The sequence below is a fragment of the Gymnodraco acuticeps genome, unplaced genomic scaffold (genome assembly GCF_902827175.1).
Source record: "Gymnodraco acuticeps unplaced genomic scaffold, fGymAcu1.1, whole genome shotgun sequence".
Lineage (NCBI taxonomy): Eukaryota > Metazoa > Chordata > Actinopteri > Perciformes > Bathydraconidae > Gymnodraco > Gymnodraco acuticeps.
This window is the reverse complement of record NW_022989947.1, coordinates 2,986,648-3,007,733: the sequence shown is the minus strand read 5'-3', so window position 1 is coordinate 3,007,733 and position 21,086 is coordinate 2,986,648. Positions and strand designations below refer to the sequence as shown.

Here is a 21,086-nt window from a genome sequence, read left to right as displayed (position 1 = left end):
TACCTTTATTTTTGCATTAGGCCTGTAACTGTTCAAATCTCAATGTGACTTGTACTTGCTCAATTAAAGGATAAATTCATATCTACATTTACGCCTAGAAATTGATCATGTAATACAGATGGCCAAATCCAGATTACAAAACATAAATCAATACAAACAGTAAATAAAAAATGTGGTAAAATGTGCAATTAAATTATAATTAAATTGTCAAGACACATTTTTGGTGACATCTTAAAATCTGGCTATTTTTAAGTTGTTTTTCATGATAACTAATGCAATTAAGCAATTAAAAGCACTTCCCACAGAATAGACACAGTACACCTTCAATTCGTGCAAGTATGGATTTTGTAAGGATCATTTAATCAAAGGTGGCACTTTGTAGTCAGATTTTCTACTTAAGTAAAAGTAGGAAAACCATAGGAATAGGCTTACTTTTACAAGTAAAAGTCATGTAAAAGTAACATTATGAAGATTAGCCTACTTCAGAATCATATATTAAATGTTTCGGTTATAACTATTGATGTGTTTGTCAAGCTGTTAACTTGAAACTAATGTCAGCTAATTGTGAATTTAATTGAGGTGTATCTAAGTATTTTTTAAGTGTTGATCTTATTGTTAATCATTATTCTATATCTGCAAAGAAACTAAAGTTACTAAATAAACGTAATGGAGTAAAAGTACAATATTTAACTCAAGTACTTGAGTAAATGTACTTAGTTACTTTACACCACTGAATTTGACCAACTGTAAACTTTGTTTTTTTTATATACATATTATATTATTTTTATTGAAAAAATGATCCTGTATGGATCATTTTTTTTTCTGGCTGAGTCGATTTTTACAGTATGGTGCTACAATGTTTGATTTGGGAGTAATCCAAGGATATTCAGATAAAATGTTAACAATCACAAAGATTGCCTTGTACCTTTTTCAGTAACTCAGTGAATTTCAAAGTAATCTGACCAACCCTTCACATTTCACATTTTGGAAATCCCTAATTGTGACAGTTAAAATAAATTGATAAATTACATTAAAAAAATGTATAGCAAATCACCTTTATTTGAATACATATTCCATCCACAGTAAAGTTAATACGTAAACGTTTATTCTAAAGCGTCTTTTCCTAACTGTCCCAAACGGCTTCCATCTCACGAAATTACCCAGTAGCCGTTGACGGCTCTTTAGGTGACGGATCGAGTCCAGTATTACAATTTTCTTTTACCCCTTTTCCTTTATTTTTTGGGCCAAAAAAAGAGAAAAGGATTGCAAGTAAGCAGCCGAACACCTTATTTGTCTGTATGGTACAACTGATTTCTTTGTTGGTCGATCTACTGCAAAGACCGTATGTGTTTGACTATGCAGGAGGATAACGTTGCTTAGCTAGCTGGGTCACTTGCTAGAAAGCTACAAGATAGCATTAGCTAACCTCATTCTGCGATACAACCTCGAGACAAGTCGGGACAAGACCAGGTCAGTGGCCGGAAAATGTTGCATGTTTTAATGCAAACACCGATTAGATACATTGAAGTTGGCAGAAATCCTCACTATTAGCCTTGGACACAGGTTTTTTCTAACCCGTGGATGTTTTGCGGAGGGGCAGTCTTATTTTTGTGTGTCTTGGTTGTTGTTGCTTGTTAGCCTAGCTTGGCTAAGTGCTTAACGTTTGTCATAGCAAATGATTGAGTTTAATAGTTGTTTTAATCTCCATATTTATATCACATTTCTGGTGAACCTGGTTTAAAAGTTAGCTCTTTGTTGAAATAATGTAAAATGTATGTTTTGCTAACGATCCACTGCGTAGCTAATGTTAGCGGATACACGTTAGCGCAGGATGCTTGCTAAAACACTGTCAGTCTGCGATGCATTGGCGTTTTATTTTCATTTATATATTTCAAAACGATAATCCTAAAGGTTCCCCTTATCCAGTGTCTGTATATATATATATTAGCTGTATGATGGAAAGTGTGCTTTGTTAAAGCGAAGTTATGCTACACAGTCGGTTATATTAACGTTGATATGCACCGGGCCCGTCTACACCGCCATTTTGTTTTGTTCTCTTAATAAAATCAGGTTTTTTTCAGCGTTTTCCTTTGCCTCTTTCAAACGATAAATAAACATCAACGTCGATGATAACGCCAATTCGCGATGTCGCTGTGTGATTCAAAACGCAACACCTCACAGAGTTGAATAGATATAGAAGCTAATGTTACCGCAAGGTGTTGAGAAAGCATTATGAAACACCAACGCAGTCCCCCTCCCAACGGGAACACCAGGGCCTGTGTTAGCACGCTAACATAAGTTAGCACCGCAATAAAGATGTATTTTTACGCCTGGGGCTTCAGCAGTTCGATGTTTGACTATTTTGTGGCAAGTGCATTTGCTACCGGCTGATTTTGCCTTACTATGTTCGTGTTTGTGGTTAACGCTAGCTTCGTTGGGCCTCTTTGTGGTAAACGTTGCTGCAGTTATGGCTTTTTAGCAGTGTTGGCCCCCGTTAATCCCCATACAGCATGTAGTTGACTAGCCATCCCACGACCTAATTTTCTAATCTCATTTGAGTATTGTGGCACGGCGCAAATGTGCTACCGGTAGCCATTTGGTTGTTTAGCGTTTATTATGTTGCTGCTCGATGTGTGTGTGTGTGAGTATTGCCAACATCGTGCGTTTTGGAGGATTATCTGTACGCAGTAAAGGCTGTACGTTCGCGTTTTGTAGCATTGCTTATAATTCTGGTTTCATATTCATATATCCTGATTGAAGTTGTTTATTTGACTTTACATATTCACACCAATGTTGTTCATCATATAGCTAGCGATATGAGCGTTGTTACAGCCATCTTTTAAGAGAGATGTTCTGGTTAACTGTTGATATCATGATTTAGGGTACAACATACTATTTTTCTTTGTATACATTTAAATGTTGATTGGTTATTTATAACACCACAAAATATATGTAGCTAAAGCCTTAGTTCAATTGTTCTTCTGGTAAGGAACCATGTGGATGAGCTCCCATCTTTTCATCAAATAATTGAAAGCTAGTGTTTTTGTTATTATTAAACCAGGTCAAAGGATTATACACGCACGCTAAGAACTACACTTCAAAATTCATACCCATTGTTTCTGTTTGTCATTTTAAGAGTGCCATTTAGGACAAAAGTTAGCTAAATATGCATTAGCTACAGCCATACATATAGACTTTTATATATAAATATTTAAAAACACACATGACATATATATATACACACATACTTGTTCCAGTTACGTTTTGCTTTTTAGAAATGTAATCCAAACTTCAATTGACTTGTCGAATTCCAATGTCATTTTCAACTCTAGCCTGTTCCCTGACTCAAACTAAATTACTAATGTTATTTGTAGAATAATAATCTGATGAGCATCATCTGTTCTCAGTAATTGTTCCTAATGGGAGTAGGATGGAGTGGGTTCAGTTGTTTAACCTGCTTGATGCAGCCAAATCACTCTGAATTGGACAGATGTTAGCACTGTGTGTTTTATTGATGTGCAGTAAAATTAGTTCAAGCTAAAGGCCTGGCAGTTGCCATGGAGCCAAGAGATGGCATAGAAGAATATCATTTATTATGTGTTGCCATAGAGACCATGGCTCAGCTTTTCCCCTCTCTTTTGTACAGTGTTTCTTGTAATAAAGTGTGTAGTCATGCACTGTTCTAGTTCTGTTCTCATTAAACTGCATTATAACTGCATATAATAGATTATGTGATTTAAAAAATATACCTTGATATCTTCTGGCAAGCACACATGATACAAATGTGGTGCAGTAGAATCCATATTGTTTAAGTGGTTGAACTTATACCATCATTTAAATCTGAGTTGTGTTGAAATGCAGAACTGTCTTTACTAAACTGGTAAATGTAGAAGACCAAAGCATTCCTTTGTCAATGTCATCAAATACTTTATTAAACTAAATGTATCGGATGAAAATGAATAAAGGATGCTGGCATTAAAAGGTGTTTTTTGTATATATTTTTTAAATCAATTTGCAAGTACATCATTAAAGTGCATACTGGTCAACAAGAAATTTCTGTGGTTTTATTGACTACCTATGTGATTAACAGGTTCCACAATGAATAAATATTGCATTGTGAATGGTAATTAGTGGAATTGTTGGCAGTATTTTCGCTTCAATAAGTCAGAAAAGCCTCATCTTTGTGTGGATTGGTATTGAGTCTTTATAGTAGCACTAGAACTGGGTGATATGGAAAGTTAAATACAACTGTATTTTTTTAAGAATCACAGTGTTTCCCCTATATACATTCAGCAGCGGCGCTGCACCGCTGCTGAATGTATGCACGCCGCTGCTACGAGGCGCCAGCGAGGTATATATTTTTTTATACATTAAAATAATAATACGTGGAGCTCGCGTCATCGCCACGGAGGAGCACACAGCCTCTGTGAGCTAGAGAGCACACCTTTTATCTATTTAATATAGTTGTAAAAAATAAAGTAAGAAATCGTTCCAATATAGGACAGTACAACAAGTTTAAAAGGGGAGTGATTAGTAAAATATGCATAAAGAAAGAATACTAACTAGTAGTGCTCAATTATGGCAAAAATCATAATCTCGATTATTTGGGTCAATAATTGATATCACGATTATTAAAAACAATTATCCATTTACTTTGAAAACATCAATTTATTGGAGAAAAAAATGTGAACAGTATGTTTGTAACAGTTGATTACCCTGACCTTAAAGGTGGGGTAGGTAAGTTTCAGAAACCGGCTCGAGTGCACTAACATTTGAAAATACACAGCCGAAAAGAATCCGCCCCTTCCTTCAGACTTCCTTACAGAGCACCTCCTCCAACACACATGAACGCGCACATGACGTCAGCAGACTGGTGAAAGTGGCCGCCTGTTGCTGGCGAGTCATTGAAGTACTGCTGCAATGCACGCCCAATGATGGCACGCCCAATGAGGGCACGAGATACATTTGTGCGTGCACAAGATGGAAGGCTGACAGACAGGGCGGCAATCCAATCCGGCTAAACGGATTGGTTGTACTTTTTACAGTACTACGGCTTCCACAGATGACATTTTTTTATGGATTTTTTGTCAAAGCACTTAAGATATTCATTGCTATCGGGATGTTAAGAGCATTCCATGGAATATAACAAAAAGTGTATCTCTAGCCGGTTTCTGAAACTTACCTACCCCACCTTTAAGTATAATTCAACTGAAAAACCAATAATAAAAACAATTAATAAAAAAATAATCGTTTTATTTCGATTACGTAGTTTTCGTAATCGTTGCAAGCCATAATCGTAATTGTGATTAAAATATGATTAATTGAGCAGCCCTACTAACTAGGTAACATAAGATAAGAATAAACAAGTTTAAATAATTTGTTATTGGTTGTGATCATATTCTAAAGATGTTTGGATTATTGAAAAGTATGTTGAGAGCTGTATCCATAAATTCATTTTGTGCTGAAAGTCCACCAGATTGATGCATTAAACTTCAACATTGAAAAAAATAATAATAATCGTCCCGGGGGTGCATGCCCCCGGACCCCCCTAGAGGATGTGAGGTCCACCCCCAAATAAAGCAGGACAAAATAATTAAATTGCATACATTTTATTTTTGATTGTTTGTTATGTGGATGTGTAGTATTTGTGTTCCTGTATGTTCATTAAAGGTGATTTAGCAAAATACAGTGCAGTGTGAGAAAACGTTTTTAGAGAGTACTTGTCCATGGACAAGTGAGTTTGGCAATTTACTTGTCCGAATACATTTTTCACTTGTCCAGAATGGACAAAAATTGGGGCCACTGGAATCTTCGTCATCGTATTTTACATTTTCCCACGGTTTTTACGACACCGCTAACGTAAGTGAGCGGTAAGATTTTACTGCATCACACATAGGGTTGGATATCGTTTGGATTTGAACGATTCCGGTTCTGCTTTTCGATTCCGGTTCTTTGAGAGGGTAAAAATAAGTCAAACTGGGAGAAAAATATATTTATGAAAATATTAAGTCAAATCTGTATTCCTATTTACAAATCACTTCATACTGTTTAATTTCTTACAGTTATTGAATACAATTATATACAAATAATCTATGCATTGTTTAGTTAGTTCTAAGTGGTGCAGTTTGAGAATGTACAATTGGCCCAGTCTCCTCTGATGTTACACTGCAACCTGCATGTGAGACAGAGTCCAACCACACATATCCAACACATAGGACATAACCTAATAATAATAATAATGACACATTAGATGTATAGCCTATAGGCCTAGCGCTTTTCTACAACTCAAAGACGCTTGCACGCTTACACATGTCCTGCAATACACATGCTGCAGCTGCCCAGCTGCTCACTGTTTGTAAAAGTAAATAAATAGTATTTTCATTTCAATAATGTACTTTCTATACCCTGCTTCATAAACAATACTGACATCCCTGTGCTCCTCTGAGTCTGGGGGTCCGGGGATGTGAGGACAGCGTGAGGACACAGACAGGGAGGCTGCTTCACTTCATAAAGGAAATGGCGGTCAATATTAACAACACAGGAGCTAAAACGCTTAATAACCTTCATTACGTGTTAGAGAAAGAACATACGAAAGTTTGACAAAGATGAGGCTGTTAAACGGGCAGCGGATCTGCTGTGTGTAGAAAGAGAGAGAGAGACGCTGAGCTGCACCGTGCAGCGATCAGCTGATACGGAGCATGCAGAGCTGCAGTCCGCGGGGCTCGGCCTCGCCTCCTGTCCTCACAACTCTTATTAATCCCGGTACCGGACAATTGTTATTTGTTCCTACTCGGAACCGAGTTTTGCTTCCCAACCCTGCCACTGTGCTACACTTCCCGCCCCGCCCCCGTCTAACTGTACAGAAAGCGCGAGATGCATTTCCTTAGGAAACGACAAGCAGAACCGAAACTAACATTTCTAAACGAACAATGGCGGACACGTACAATTTGCGAATGAGTTCTGCCTTTTGTAAACTGAATGTATCAATAATTTGTCAATAAACGTCACTTGTCCGCCGGACAAGTCAATTGACAGATCTACTTGTCCGATATTGTAAATAACACGTCCCGGACGGTGGGACGTGTACTTTTTCGCACACCTGTAGAGCCTCAAGAGCCTTTCTTGTGCTGGCAGACACATAGAAACATATTGGCGGGGCGCACTTTGCACGCACAAACACAACAAAGATCCACTCGCTCCGCGCTCACATTTTGCTAGCACCGCTGCTATGACTCCATCCTAGGGGAAACACTGAATCACCTTGATAAAGATATTTTAACAGAGTTGTAGGTTTGTGCTTTACACTGTTCTACTGCAAGTTGACAATACCACGTCCAGCTGTCAGATCCCTTATTTTAATCTGTAAATCAGAACACATGTTCTGGATGTTTTGATTTGTCATGCATTTTCTGTTTTGTTGGTTGTTTTCAATGCATGCTTGTATAATCAGCACTTTTTTTCCTTTCACTTTCTATGAGTACCTGGATTCCAATCTCTATGTCTTTGCCTCTCTCTCTCCTCCCCAGTCTCAGGGCTCACCATACTCAATGAGCGGACAGCGCAATGTCAGAGCGCTCTGGGCAAACTGCAAAGGGGAAGGAAGGCAAAACCAAGTATGCGTCTCTCAACCTGTTTGATACATACAAAGGAAAGAGTCTTGAAACACAAAAGCCTGTTGGTGAGTATCTTTGGCTTGGTCATGTTCAAGCTTTCATTGTCACACCACATATCTACTGTAATGGATGCCAACCTGTCTTTCTACGCTGGGTATTAGTTTACAATATCGCTTTCCTCACAGGCTCTTTTTACATTCTGCCACTTTAATTTAATTTTGTCACTAAAGTTGTGCGACTTGTTTTGTAATGAATCAGATCTGGGCTTAAAAGACAGATCTGCTGCCCACAGTTGTATTCACCCGTTGGCTGTGATTAAAAGTGGGTTTGTTGTCTCCCGACACCAAGAACCGCAACTTTGATGCATTATCCCACTGTCTCCCTAATAGCTCTGATGCATCTCTCAACTGCCTGCCAACCTGGTTTTGCTGATGCTGCTTTATTCAGCGATCAGGGATATTTACTACCCTTGTATTTTAAGGACTCAACACTAATCTCAGCGAGAGAAAAAACATTGTCTTCTAGAATGTTTTTCTTATCTTTAGTGGTATACAAATTAAGCATGAATATGAATCCAGGTACTCATAGGATGACTGGCTCACATGTCAGCTGAGCCTGGGGGCCACTGGGCCTGACCTGAGACAGAGGCTTACTTGTGGACGCTGTTTGACTTCTGTGCCGAGTCCCCAGTCGATGTTTTATTCAGAAGCTCCCCACTAGATCTAAGCAGCTGTCTGACTACAGACTTCCTCCTCCTACATAGTGAAGCCATGCACTGCTTTGGTTTCTCTGAGCTTGAAGGAAGGAGACAAATGATGGATTGATATTCAGCACAGCTTCACTTTTCAGAATCTAATGGCGTTTCATGCTTCTGTGAGCATCAATATCTTAATACCTCTTCACAAACTGTAATTGAAGTGGGTTTGCTGAAGGTTTTTAATAACATCTAGAAAGCCTTTTTATAATCCATATTCATCAGAATCACCAGACTGAAACTTCCAAGCTTCTAGCCTTATTGGTTTTTCACCATCCTAATATTGTATCCAGCAAACGCTATCCTTGTCATCAAGCCGCTCCTTCAATCAATCAATCAATCAAATTATATTTATATAGCCCAATATCACAAATTACACATTTGTCTCAGAGGGCTTTACAGTGTGTGTAGCATCCTTAGCGTTCTTAGACACTTGCATTGTACAAGGTCCTTAGACCCAGTAGATAGAATTGGTCTCGGGTTTCAGTGGTCCATCTGTGCTAATGATCTCCTCCTCCCCATATCAGTTCCCCCCCGCCATGGCCTGCAGTCTCTTGGTAAAGTTGCCTCCGCACGGCGTATGCCACCACCTGCCAACCTGCCCAGTCTGAAGGCAGAGAACAAAGGCAACGATCCAAACGTCTCGCTCGTTCCCAAAGACGGCTCAGGATGGGCAAGCAAACAGGAACAAGCAGCGGACCCAAAGAGGTATTTAAACCCCCAACTCCCCCTGCAACATCCAAGTTACCAGAATTGGTTGTGGGAAAAAATGTTTTACGGTATAATTTTTCCCAGGCTATCCTGTCTAATTCTGTGGTTTATGACTTTTTTTCTTTCTCTCAGTACCGATGCATCGCCAGCACCGCAGCCGGAATTGCAGCAGCCTGTGGCTTCACCGACACCTGCACCGATCCGCCCGAGAACCCCGCCAGCTTCAGAGGTACAGACTGTCCCAGTGACGTGAATGCAAAATCCTTGGCTTGCATGATAATGTCTGTGGAGAGTTGACATGTATCATATGGGGCTCATTGTTTGTGTGTGTTCCCCCACAGCCTCTGGTGCCAGCTTCAACCCAGGCCGCAGGGGCAAGGTCTTGGGCACAGGCCAGTGGTACACATGGAACACAAGGGGATGGTGAGTCTTACTTTTTGACTTTAATAAGAAGGAAGTTGGAATAAGCTTTTTGTAACCCCTTTATAAAAAAATACATTGACCTAGCAACTTTCTACAGGTGGAAAGGCATTAAACCAACAGTCGCCATTCTCTCGCGAGGAATTTCCCACCCTGCAGGCGGCTGGCGACCAGGACAAAGTTGGCAAAGAACCGGGCACTGCAGATCAGTGGTATGGGCCCGTACCAAACCTCCGCCCCCAGAGTGAGTGATGCTTGCTTAATACCCAATATTAATCAATGGCTCGTCATTTAATTAAGTCAGTTGGGATTGGAAGACTTCTCTTACAAGAGAGAATACAACAAGTGTTTTTTTTAAAGTTTACTTTATGCCTGGATGGTATGCGCTTGCTAACTCTACATTTAATTACGGAATGAGACAAAATAAATACAATTTTACTTTTGTGTTATTTAAAATAATAAGTTGTGTTATCTTTCTCTTACCTTATTTCATTTGGACAAATAAATGATACTGACCGCTCTGTGTTCTCTGTCCTCAGACGTTACAAGTTGGCGGGACGGTGGGGGCCGACCCATGGCGCCCACCCTGTCTGGGGAGGGGGCAGTGGAGGGTGGCCTTGGTGGGGCTCTGGTGATGGATGGGGCAGCTGGGGTCCCCCTTCTGAACTCTCAGTCCCACGGGCCACCTAGGAACCCTCCCGCAGGCAGCCCCGCCTTGCCACTGCCCCAGCCCCCTGTGGGACCTGGGTTCCCGCAATACAGAGGGATCATGCCTCCATTCGTACGTTTTCTTATTGTTTTCCTGGTTGATTTCTAGCAAATATTCTATTATTTGTTTTTGGTTAATATATCTTGTTTTTCACGCTCCACAACTGTGTTGCAGTCCATTTTATTATGTGCTTGGTGTTGACATTAAAGTCTATAGAATGCAATAGCATAGTCTAAGAACACTCTTGAATCTTAACCTGATCTCTTTTTTTGGTTTTTAGATGTATCCTCCCTACCTGCCCTTTCCGGGTCCTTATGGCCCTCAGGGGCCCTACAGGTACCCGGGACCCGGGGAAGGGCCCCCGCCAAGGTATGTGCCATTATTAAGCTAATATTTTGCCACTTGATGACAGATTCTTTAAAAAATATAATCCATTATATTTGACCCTTTGGGGAGACACTTTTTGTTAATCAACTGTTCAATTAAAAGGAAGTTGTTCCCTTTCTCAGGTTCAGGCAGGCTGTTCCTCAGGGCGGCCAACGTGAAGGAGGTGGAGAGGGGCCAAAGCGACCCTCTATCCTAAAGCAGGATGACCTGAAGGAGCTAGACGAGCTGGACCACGACGGAGATGACGGATGGGCCGGTAAAACAAAAAAGGCTTATTTACAAATGTACAACCAACCTGTTAATAGGTTTTGCTATTGGGAACCTGTAACTAAAAATGTCCTGATTGGATAATGATAATTTCACACTAAGAAGGATAAACAGTTTCCCAACAAATGCACCAGAAAAAGGAATCTTTAGTCATGTGGAATGTAGAAAACTGCACCTGCCGCTATATAATAAAGGAGGTTATGACCATTTGATTCAATCATAGGTCACTACGATCGCATGATACAAACATGATTTCAATGTTTTCGTGTGTTTTTAATGTTATGTTTTTGCTTTTAACAGGCGCTCATGAGGAAATTGATTACTCTGCCAAGTTGAAGTTCAGTGATGATGAAGGAGAAGAAGAGGGGGAAGAGGAGAGATCCGAGAGTAAGAATGAATTACGGTATGTGACCAAGTACAGACGGCATAAGATCAATTCAAATTATGTCAATAATGTTTTATTGACAAAAATGGGATTATATTATGCAACTATAATTAATTTGACAAACATGTTTCTTGTCCTCAGTGAGCAGCAGAGGTCCCAGGATGCTCCCCCTGCAGCCTCTCGCTCTCGAGCCTCGGACAGCGGCGGAGAATCTCACTGCACTCCCCCCTCTAATGCTGACAATGGTCCGCAACCCCCCTCCAGCAAGCCAGGATGGGCCGAGGAGGGAGGCGCTGGCGTGGGAGGCCAAGGAGCACCAACAAACTTCCAGGTAGCATCCCGACCTAAAACAAAAACTGTTATTCACGCTGTGAAAGACGTGATGTCCAGCACAGGCCATTTTGGGCGTTCTGTTAAGCAAAGACTTATTGCTGGTCAGCGATGTGTTAGTGTGTGTTTTTGTCAGTGTAGATTATTGTGGTGGAGCATGGCTAACTGTCTGCCTGTATCCAGCGGTGCAGGCCTGGATTGGGTGGTCCCCGGGAGCAGCCCTCCCCCCCACCTGGGCCGCTCCTTGGACAAGGGCCTTACTCCTTTTACCGACAGGTAGCCATCCAGATAGCGCCTCATAGACATATCATTTCTGTCATTAATTCATCCTTGTCCCGGGTCTTATGAATAAGTCATTCTTAGTTTTTCAGTTGGCTTTTTGAGTTTTCTTTTGGTTTATGTATTCATCTAGAGCAGAGGTTTTCAAAACGTTAGATGGGCGTTCACACGGGAGGGGGAGGCGGCGTCCAAACAGTTTCAGGGAAGGCTCAGTGAATAGAAATTATAAAGAATACGCTATTTAAGGAGGGTCACAAAGAATAGTGAAAATGTGGGTTTAGTTAGAGATATAGTTCAAGATCCACAGGTTTATTGTCATAACATATACACAACTAAGGTGTCATTATGTAATATATGGAAGACTTAGACGGCAGGTTTCCTCAACAGTGCAATTTACAAGACATAACAAATATTTTTGCAAAATTGTTCGGTATCTGTGGGATCAAAAACACAAATATGATCCCATTTGTATCCACAAATTGGGAATACTAAGTCAGCTAAGGTGGGGGCTGTGGAGGTGCTTTTATCCCAGCATTTTCTGAAGGTAGGCCCACAGTCTCTGAAAACCACTGATCTAGACAGTTAGAAAACAGCATAATAAAGCAATCCATTTTCAACTGTTCAGGACCGGGCCCAAAACCAGGGTACCTCTCAAGGCCCGGGGAAGCCTCTGCCCGCCCAGCACCAGCCAGCACCAGGAGGCCCCTCTCCAAATGCCCAGCCTCAGGACAACGATGAGGATGAGACTTGGCGCCAGCGCAGGAAGCAGTCCTCCACTGAGATCTCTGCTGCTGTAGAGCGAGCCCGTCGCCGCCGCGAGGAGGAAGAACGTAGGATGGAGGAAGAGAGACGTGCAGCCTGTGCAGAGAAGCTGAAGAGGCTGGACGAGAAGCAGCAACAGCAGCTGGGCAGCAACACAGACGGTGGTAGCGAATGTAAAAGCCCCAGTCTGGATGGAAACTCTACTGCTGCCACAGGAGGCAGCCCTTGTCCATCTATTTCAGCCTCTGCATCCTCCCCTAACATCAGCCAGCCCCCATCCCCCTGTGTTGACCCCGAGGAGCCTCCAGTGCTGCCGGGGTCCAGTCCTGGAATCATCGAACGTCAGCGAGCCAGCAGCAACAGCAGCTATGACTCCAGTGCAGGTCAGTTTCTTTGTTCTATTATTAGGATCACTTTCATGTGATACGTCTTTCTTATGTTTTAAAATATAGCAGTTTTTATATAAAGCCTCCGCATATTGATTAATGCCCCCTTTCAACCTTTCAACCTTCTGTCTTGGTTCAGAAGCGCCACAGTGTCCCCAGCCGGCTGTGTCACAGCCCCTGCAGCCCGCACTGGACGTGCCTTTACCAGAGGAACCCAAGGAAGAGGCCGTTAGCGCCACACACATTCGTGCTAGCAGTGGAGGTGAAAGAGGAGTAGACCCGGTGAAGATGGAGAATATCGGAGGGGGAGCAAGTCGTCAAGCTGGAGGTCCTCCAGGCCAGGGTTACTCGAAGTACCAGAAGTCTCTTCCACCTCGGTTTCAGAGGCAGCAGCAGGTTAGGATCCGTACTTATGTCGCAAATGAGTTTCGCTCATTTTACATCTTATTAATACCAACATATAATAACCATAAAAGCTATGTCTATTACTACAAATGCAGCCATGCCTTTTAGTAGGTATTTCTGATATTCCTGTTGTTAAATATTGATGCTATGTTTTGCGTTCTGTTTCCATCTAGGAGCAGCTCCTGAAGCAGCAGCAGCAGTGGCAGCAGCAGCAGCAGCAGCAGCAGCAACAACAACAACAACAACAACAACAACAACAACAACAACAACAACAGCAACAGCAGCAGCAGCAACAGCAACAGCAGCAGCAGCAGCAGCAGCACAGCCAGGCTTCACAAAGCCAGCTGTCCCCCCAGCCCCAGCCTCAGCAGGGTCCTTCACCAGGTTCAACACCCCAGCCAGGCCCTGGACCTAAGCAGGGTGGCCCCATGTATCAACCCGGCAACATGGTTCGACCCCCGCCCCTGCCAATGAATTTCGACCCTCGCTGGATGATGATGCCCTACATGGACCCCCGCATGATGCAGGGCCGCCCTCCACCTATGGACTACTATTCAGCAGGCATGCACCCGTCTGGTGAGTTGATGCTTTGAAGATAAATAACTCCGGTGTAATGCTGGTAAAGTAATTAGATTAAATAATACTATCATAATACAGAAAGTGAAGTAAAGTCAACAATATGTCTTGTTTTTATTTTACATTATCCGTTTAGATATTTTCTTGAAAAATAATGATTTACTTCTACAGGGCTTATTGGGCGTGAACGGTCTGATTCAGGGGGGTCTGGTTCAGACCCCTTTGATAGGCAGCAACAGCATCCTGGGCACCCTCACCGTGGGACCCCCCCTATGGATCCTAAGATGGCCTGGGGGCAGGAGGTATTCCCTGGTGGAGTAGAGGGCCGTGGACTAACCTCCCCACTCAGACAGAAGCAGGCATTGGAGGATGACGATGTGGCCAAAGGGCCCAGGTAAGGATACACCTGTTTTTATGCTCAAAGTGTCGAGAATAAAAGTTATTTTGTAATACAGTTGAACTGAGCCTTTTTTTAAATGTATTCATTGAGTATTCTTTCAATCTTTCTCCAAGGAGCGACACTCCTCCTCATCGCATTCAAGAGGGTAGATTGGGACCCATTCAGCAGCCCAGCTCCACCTCTGGGACATCCAATCAGACACCGCCGCTAGTTGGCAATCAAGTTGGGACCCAGGGCCACCACCCTCATCACTACATGAGTGGGCGGGGCAACTACAGCAACTTCCCTGACCAGGGTGCGAGGATGCATCCCCACCAACAACAGAGGGCGGAGAGGGGAAATCAGCAGCACGCCTACACCCACCAGGAAGAAGGACCTCCACGAGGGTCTCAGCAGGGACAGATATGGGGAGCCCCTCACCCTCACTATGATCGCAACGGCCGTACTGAACATCCCCCAATTGAGAGCAACTCTCATCTCCACCACCATCACAGCCACCACCCTCAGCAGCCTCACTTCCCTCTCCATGGCCATAAGCCAGAGAACAACAGGGTTGTTGAGGCGCCTGCTAAGAAGACTGACTCTTCTCCCCCAATCAACCAACCTTCCCTCTCATCCTCTTGCTCTTCCTCCTCCTCCTCTGTCAGAGAAGATGGGAATGTCAAAGCTGTCCTGCACCATCACCCGAATCAGAGAGAGAGTGAAGGGCACAGTCAGGCTGAAAGAGGCAACAGTGGCAGTAACAACCATGTGAAACAGGAGAAAACCGGCCCAGCATACACTCCCCATTCCTCCATGACCCCTAGCCCAACCCCTGCTCAACATGGCACTCAAACTCAACAGCAGCAGCAGCAGCAGCAGCAGCAGCAGCAGCAGCAGCAGCAGCAGCAGCAGCAGCAGCAGCAGCACCACCACCCTCATGCTAAACCAAACCAAAGAGGGGGGCGGGAACACAAAACGGAGACCCAGTGGGGCCCACGACCTGGAAGCAGCAGTACTGGTGGGGGGTCCTCTCATGGTAGGAGGGCCAACAATGCTGGAGGTGGGAACCACTCCCGTGGAGGGGAGGACTCTAACACTCCATCGGACCACAAACCCTCCAACCAGACAGGGGGCAGCAATGCCAACAGGAGGGCCGGCCCAATTAAGAAGCCGGTGCTGAAAGAGATGAAGAGAGACGGAGGGGAAGCTGATGGGGGAGAAAAGAATATCTTTAATAAGGATAAAGAGAAGGATAGTAGCCAAACCACCTCGGTGAAGCAGGAAGGCTCCTCCACCTCCCAGAACACATCAGCTCCATCTAAAGATGAGCCAGCTCAGACAGCCAAACCCAGGAATGGAGGAAAAGAACGAGGAGGAGGAGGAGGGGGGGGCGGGTCTGGTAGAGGGCCCAAAGATGGAGATGCCACTTCTTTAGGATTTTCAGGTTCCTCCTCCAGGAGGGACAGGGACCGCTCCTTTGAGAGAGGAGGAGGCCCCCCCCACCACCATGGGGTCCCTGCCAAAGGCAGCAGAGTCAGTCGCGGACGAGGGGGAGAGTTCTACGGCCGTGGCCGTGGTTTCCGTGGCGCTTACACCGCCGCTGCTGGGCCCATTCCCGGCGGTCGGGGCAGAATGGGTGGCAGGAGCGGCAGAGACTACCGTTCATCTGTCGGCGGTGGCCACAACCACGAGTCAAAGGGCGAGGGAGCCGGGGGTCGGCACGGTCAGGATCGGTCCCAGCATAACCCGGCCAGAGCCAGGAACCGCAGTGAAACCCGAAGCGAGGGCTCAGAGTACGAGGAAATCCCCAAGAGAAGGAGGGAGAGAGGCTCAGAGACCGGGAGTGAGAGCGGTGCAAGTGACCTCGGCCCCTCTGACAAGGACGAACACCCGAAGCCCAGCAAGAATGGCTCTGACAACGCCAATGCCACCGGCAGCGTTAACATGTCATCTGCACCACCCAGAGGATCCCAGGCCCGGGTGTTTACACCAAGAGGTGTGCCCTCAAGGAGGGGCAGGGGTGGAGGAGGTGGAGGAGGTGGAGGAGGTGGAGGAGGTGGAGGAGGAAATATGTACCGAAGTGGTGGCAATGTTGGAGGCCCACCAGGGGGACACAGGGGCGGACCCGGCCCCGCCTCTCAGGGTGGGTCCTCCAAGTCATCAGGCTCAGCCCGAAAGCAACAAGGCCCGCCTCATACCTCTGGACCCAAAGACTCGGGCAGGGGAGGAAATGGAGGAGAGAAGAAAGACAAAATAGCTGATGCTAGTCAAACTCAAAGTCAGGGGTCCAATCCCCCTCAGCCGTCTCTGCCCGCTGCACCTCCTGCCAGTATATGTTCCACTGAAAATGGCGGAGTTGTGACGCAGCAAGCTTCGACCAATCCTACGCCCAATCCTACGCCGAACTCAGGAGGGCCAAACGCTCCTCTTCCCACTAACCGTGGGTTCCCTCCCAGCGGGTTTGAGCGCCCACCCAGGCGTCGTCGTCATGGGCGGTCCCAGCACCAGCAGGACAAGCCCCCCCGCTTCCGTAGACTGAAGGAGCGAGAAAACGCAGCACGCATCAACGGAGGAGTGGGGGTCATCGGTGGAGGAAGGCCCTCCTCCCCTTCCCTGAATTCAGTTCAGGACAGTAACGGAGCACCCACCTCAGCCCCTGTCACGGGCAATGCCCAAAATACTAACCACACCACACCAACAACCAACAATAACAGTGGTGGCGGGCATCTCGGCAATGCAAATAATCACCATCATCACCACTACAACCAGGGCAACGCCGGACAGACGCACCCCCAGCACCACCACAGCCACGGAGCAAAGTCCCCCGACTTCACCAACCAGAACTCGGACCAGGCCAACGAGGAATGGGAGACTGCCTCCGAGAGCAGCGACTTCACAGAGTTCAGAGACAGGGAGGGAGGAGGAGGGGGGAAGACCTATTCTTCTCACCATCCCCACCACGTGGGAAGGGGTGGAGGGGGAGGTGGTGGCGCGGTCGACCGAGACATGTCGGGGAAAGAGCCCTTGGCTAATAAAAGAAGCTTCTCAAGCCAGCGTCCAGGCATGGAGCGACAGAACCGAAGGGTCAACCATGGAGGAGGTGGTGGTGGTGGAGGAGGAGGAGGAGGAGGAGGAGGAGGAAGAGGCCCACGAGGGCCGCCCGGTGGCGGCTCCGGTGGTCCTGGAAATGGAGGAGGCAACCGCGGGGAGAGGCGTGGCAACTGGCCCTCTCCAAAAAATAGGAAGTGATGAAAAACATTTCAGATGAACCCCACCCACATTAAAAGCACCCTCTTACATCCTAATCCCTTTTTGATAATTACTTCATGGCTTATCTGTTGGCATCCCTAAACATATTAGTGCATTGAACAGTTAATGGAGATAGTATTTACCTTAGCAACAACCCACTATCTACCGTCCGTTATTGTACATTTCTCCGTTTGTTCCTTCTTGCTCTCCGTTCAGTTGTGCCCCCTCCTGCCCCCTGCCTCCCTTATCTTCCCTCAAGAACCTCACCCCAGTTGGATTTGAATAAGCATGTGGTTCTGCAAATGGGAGGTGCACGACGTTTTGACAGACATTCACACAGAGATCCACACACTCACATATACAAGCACAAATCAGACATCTTTACGAACACACGGAACACATGCAGTCATGTGGGTGCAAAACGAAAAACGGGGGATTAAATTGGCAAAAATGGATTGGGCAAATTTTTATATTTATGTACCGGTGTATATTTCTACCACACTTTGGCCTTGGGTGGTATTCAGTAGTGCAGTGCTGCATTACCCTCATTTCCCTCACAAAGGGAAAAAGCTGCAGCTTCATCTTTTAACGTGAACAATGTACCATAAGATGTTTTCTCTTTGTGTCTTTTTTTTGGCCTTGTGTCAGATGAGTTTCAACCTCTCAGCAAATGTTAGGGGTGTGGGTATTTTCTTCTAAAACGCAGGTAATTAAAAACCTTTTTAATAAATTCCCCAAATCCCCTTTTTGATGACTTTTTGGTCTCTTGCAAACTATGTCTATGATTACTGTGATAGGACCCATCAAAGTACTACTGCTTAGTGCTCACCTACACTTTGCATTGATCACATTGATTTGTCTTTAATATCAATGTTTCTGCAGCTTGTTCAGATCGATGGTGTGATTTTGTCCCAACCCCTAAAAAGTTGTTGACCTGCTCTGACATTTCATTTGGTAGTGGTTGGTCCTTTTTAGGAAATGATGGCTTTTTAGCCTCATCGTAGCATCCTCCTTAAGTTCTGCATCAGTTTCCCCAAGTTTTATTCTCTCATTTGAGTTTTGTTTACCCTTTCAAGACTGTATTAATAGCTTAATGGCTTTATTTTAACAACCATTATTTCCTCAGTGACTTCCATTTGTATGGAAACACTTTTTTTTCTCGGAAGATAAAATACCTATTGATCTTGTGAGGGGGGAAAACGAGTTAAGTGAAAATGTAGGCCATGTTAGAATTAAGAAAAAAAAAGTTTGACTTTCATAAAAGTTGTTTATGCTTTAATAGGTAATTAAATATATGTTCTAATAAGCACTCCTTGTAGTATAACAACAATCAAATGTTTGCAGTTCTTTTTTAGTTTTTTTTCTTCTTTGTTTTTTTTGGGCAAGTTACATGTCATGCATCAGGACAGGTACTCTGTCTGGGCCCAGAGTACAGAGATAAGGATGAATATTGTACTAAAACACCCCCTCTGTGTACTCTTGTGGAGACTCCTCACACCGAGAAAGGACTAATACCAAGAGCTCTGAGTCTGACAAAGTGTGTGTTCTCGGGATGGCTGTTCCAGGACAACCAGAAGCCCAAACTAATAGATTTCAGGACAATGCTGCAACACAGTTTCCAAGATTTCACTCGCAACAAATAATGCAGACCTGGAGTGTTGTGAACATATTTGGATTGATGTAGAATTACACATGTAAACATAGTTTGTATCATACTTAAAATACATAAAAATGGCACACAGACGGAATCCAACTAAAATCGATGTATACATCTGCATCAATTCTGTCACTGCTGTAAGTTGGGGTGTGTTTGTTTACTGACAACAGTTTGAAGATGGGATGTTGTGAGTAGGGCATTTGATGATTTGTGTACGTTGTGTGTGTGTGTGTGTGCTGGTGTGTATGTGTGTGTGTGGCATGTGTGCGTTTTCCGGTGTTTGCATAATAACTCGGGGGAAGGGGTGGGGGACCAGAGGGGTTTAACATGAATGGCAAGCACTTTTCTGCCTTGTTTGCCCACATGTGATTTAACCATCATTATTAAGACAATTCTACTGTTTCTTAAATACATCCACATGTATACGTTCAGCTGTGTCTACATGTTCAACATCCAAATGAACACGCAGTGGAGAACTTCACCCTTTTTTTGTGTGTGTAATTTAATCATACATTCTTCTGCAGGCAAGTGAAGTTGGACATACTTTATTTTTCTCACTTCTAAGCATGAACACACACCCATGGGTGCAGCTTGCTTTGCCTGTTTATACATTGATAGCTGTACACTTAAACTCTGGCTCAAAGAGTCCTTCATCCCTCCTTTACTCTTAATGTTGATGTGCGCATTATTTTATGTACCCATGTTAAAAGAAAACTAAATTAGTGTATTCCAGAAAGAAATTACTCAAAGATTGTACTATGTTTCCAGCATTACCAAGGTACCTGGAGTGGTTCAAACTGTTTTTTAGCATTTATGGTTTTATTAATGGAACCGTAATATACACACATGTCTGTATATTGGTATGTATCTAAGTTTTGTCTACCCCAACTTACATTCCCACCAACAAATGTTGCCATTTTTAGTTCAAGGGAGCAATGTACAAGCAGAGAAGTGTCTTATTATAATAAAGTTATACAGAGAAGGCAAAGTTAAATAAACTACTTTTGATTTAATGGAAAATGAAATGGCATGTCTCATTCTTTGTTTTTATATTTGAAACAAAACTTCCATTTCACATGTTTTGACAGGTCATAGCAAGAAAAACTTGTAGTAGGTAGAATGGTTTGATTCAATGTAGGTGTGTCAGTGAATCACTCAAAGCAGCCAATGGCTGCAACTATGTTGATAGTTAAACATACTAATATCTAACTATCAACTATGTTGATAGTTAAACCTGTTTTTCACAAAATGTCCTTCATGAAAGTTAATTTGCTGTTGATATTTATTATTATTTTATAATCCATTTCTGTAGAACTAATGTTAAGCTATTAGTTATTTAAAAAGTACCACATTATAAATATTACAAACTTGGAAATAATTTACACTATGTTGCAAATCTGCTAACCTAACTTTCCGAAGCATGGATGATGATTTTAAGATGTTTTTAAAAAATGTTTATAGTTAACTAATTTAAAAAAATGCATCTTATAGCATAAGTTATTTGTATCCGAAAATTAGACTGAGAGACAACCTAATAGGGAACATGGATGGAGGCTGTTAAAATTATGTGAATTTAGTATCGAATTAATGTTTGACTGCCTGATATTGACAATTCCTAGAGGCATTTGAACACATCAAACGCGGATAGGGTATCTTTAAACCCATACTTTTTCTTCTTTATTGCAGCAATAACATTTCTCAACATTTTTCAATCTAATGTTAGTTTTATTGGCGTGTGTAAGGCTCCTGATAGGAAAAGTGATAATATTTGAGGGAAAGGGACATTTGAATCCTCAGATTAAAGACAAAGTTAC

At 43.6% G+C, this 21,086-nt stretch overlaps 1 protein-coding gene across 3 annotated transcripts; it reads left to right on the top strand.

The window, feature by feature from the left end:
* The first annotated feature begins 929 nt into the window (after positions 1-929).
* Positions 930-20,297, top strand: prrc2a (proline-rich coiled-coil 2A). Of its 3 annotated transcripts, XM_034210354.1 has the most exons (17): positions 930-1,269; positions 7,527-7,678; positions 8,895-9,075; positions 9,211-9,307; positions 9,420-9,501; positions 9,599-9,742; positions 10,038-10,279; positions 10,488-10,576; positions 10,717-10,850; positions 11,162-11,264; positions 11,388-11,577; positions 12,481-13,000; positions 13,143-13,399; positions 13,582-13,611; positions 13,702-13,984; positions 14,156-14,378; positions 14,498-20,297. In XM_034210354.1, the coding sequence occupies exons 2-17, from the start codon at positions 7,564-7,566 to the stop codon at positions 17,613-17,615; spliced, it is 5,808 nt and encodes a 1,935-aa protein (XP_034066245.1). In that variant the 5' UTR covers positions 930-1,269; positions 7,527-7,563; the 3' UTR covers positions 17,616-20,297. The 3 variants fall into 3 exon arrangements, with proteins under 3 accessions (XP_034066245.1, XP_034066243.1, XP_034066244.1); XM_034210352.1 differs by lacking the exons at positions 13,702-13,984; positions 14,156-14,378 and having other exon boundaries at positions 933-1,269; positions 13,582-13,635; positions 15,225-20,297; XM_034210353.1 differs by lacking the exons at positions 13,702-13,984; positions 14,156-14,378 and having other exon boundaries at positions 1,222-1,470; positions 13,582-13,635; positions 15,225-20,297.
* Positions 20,298-21,086: the final 789 nt, after the last annotated feature.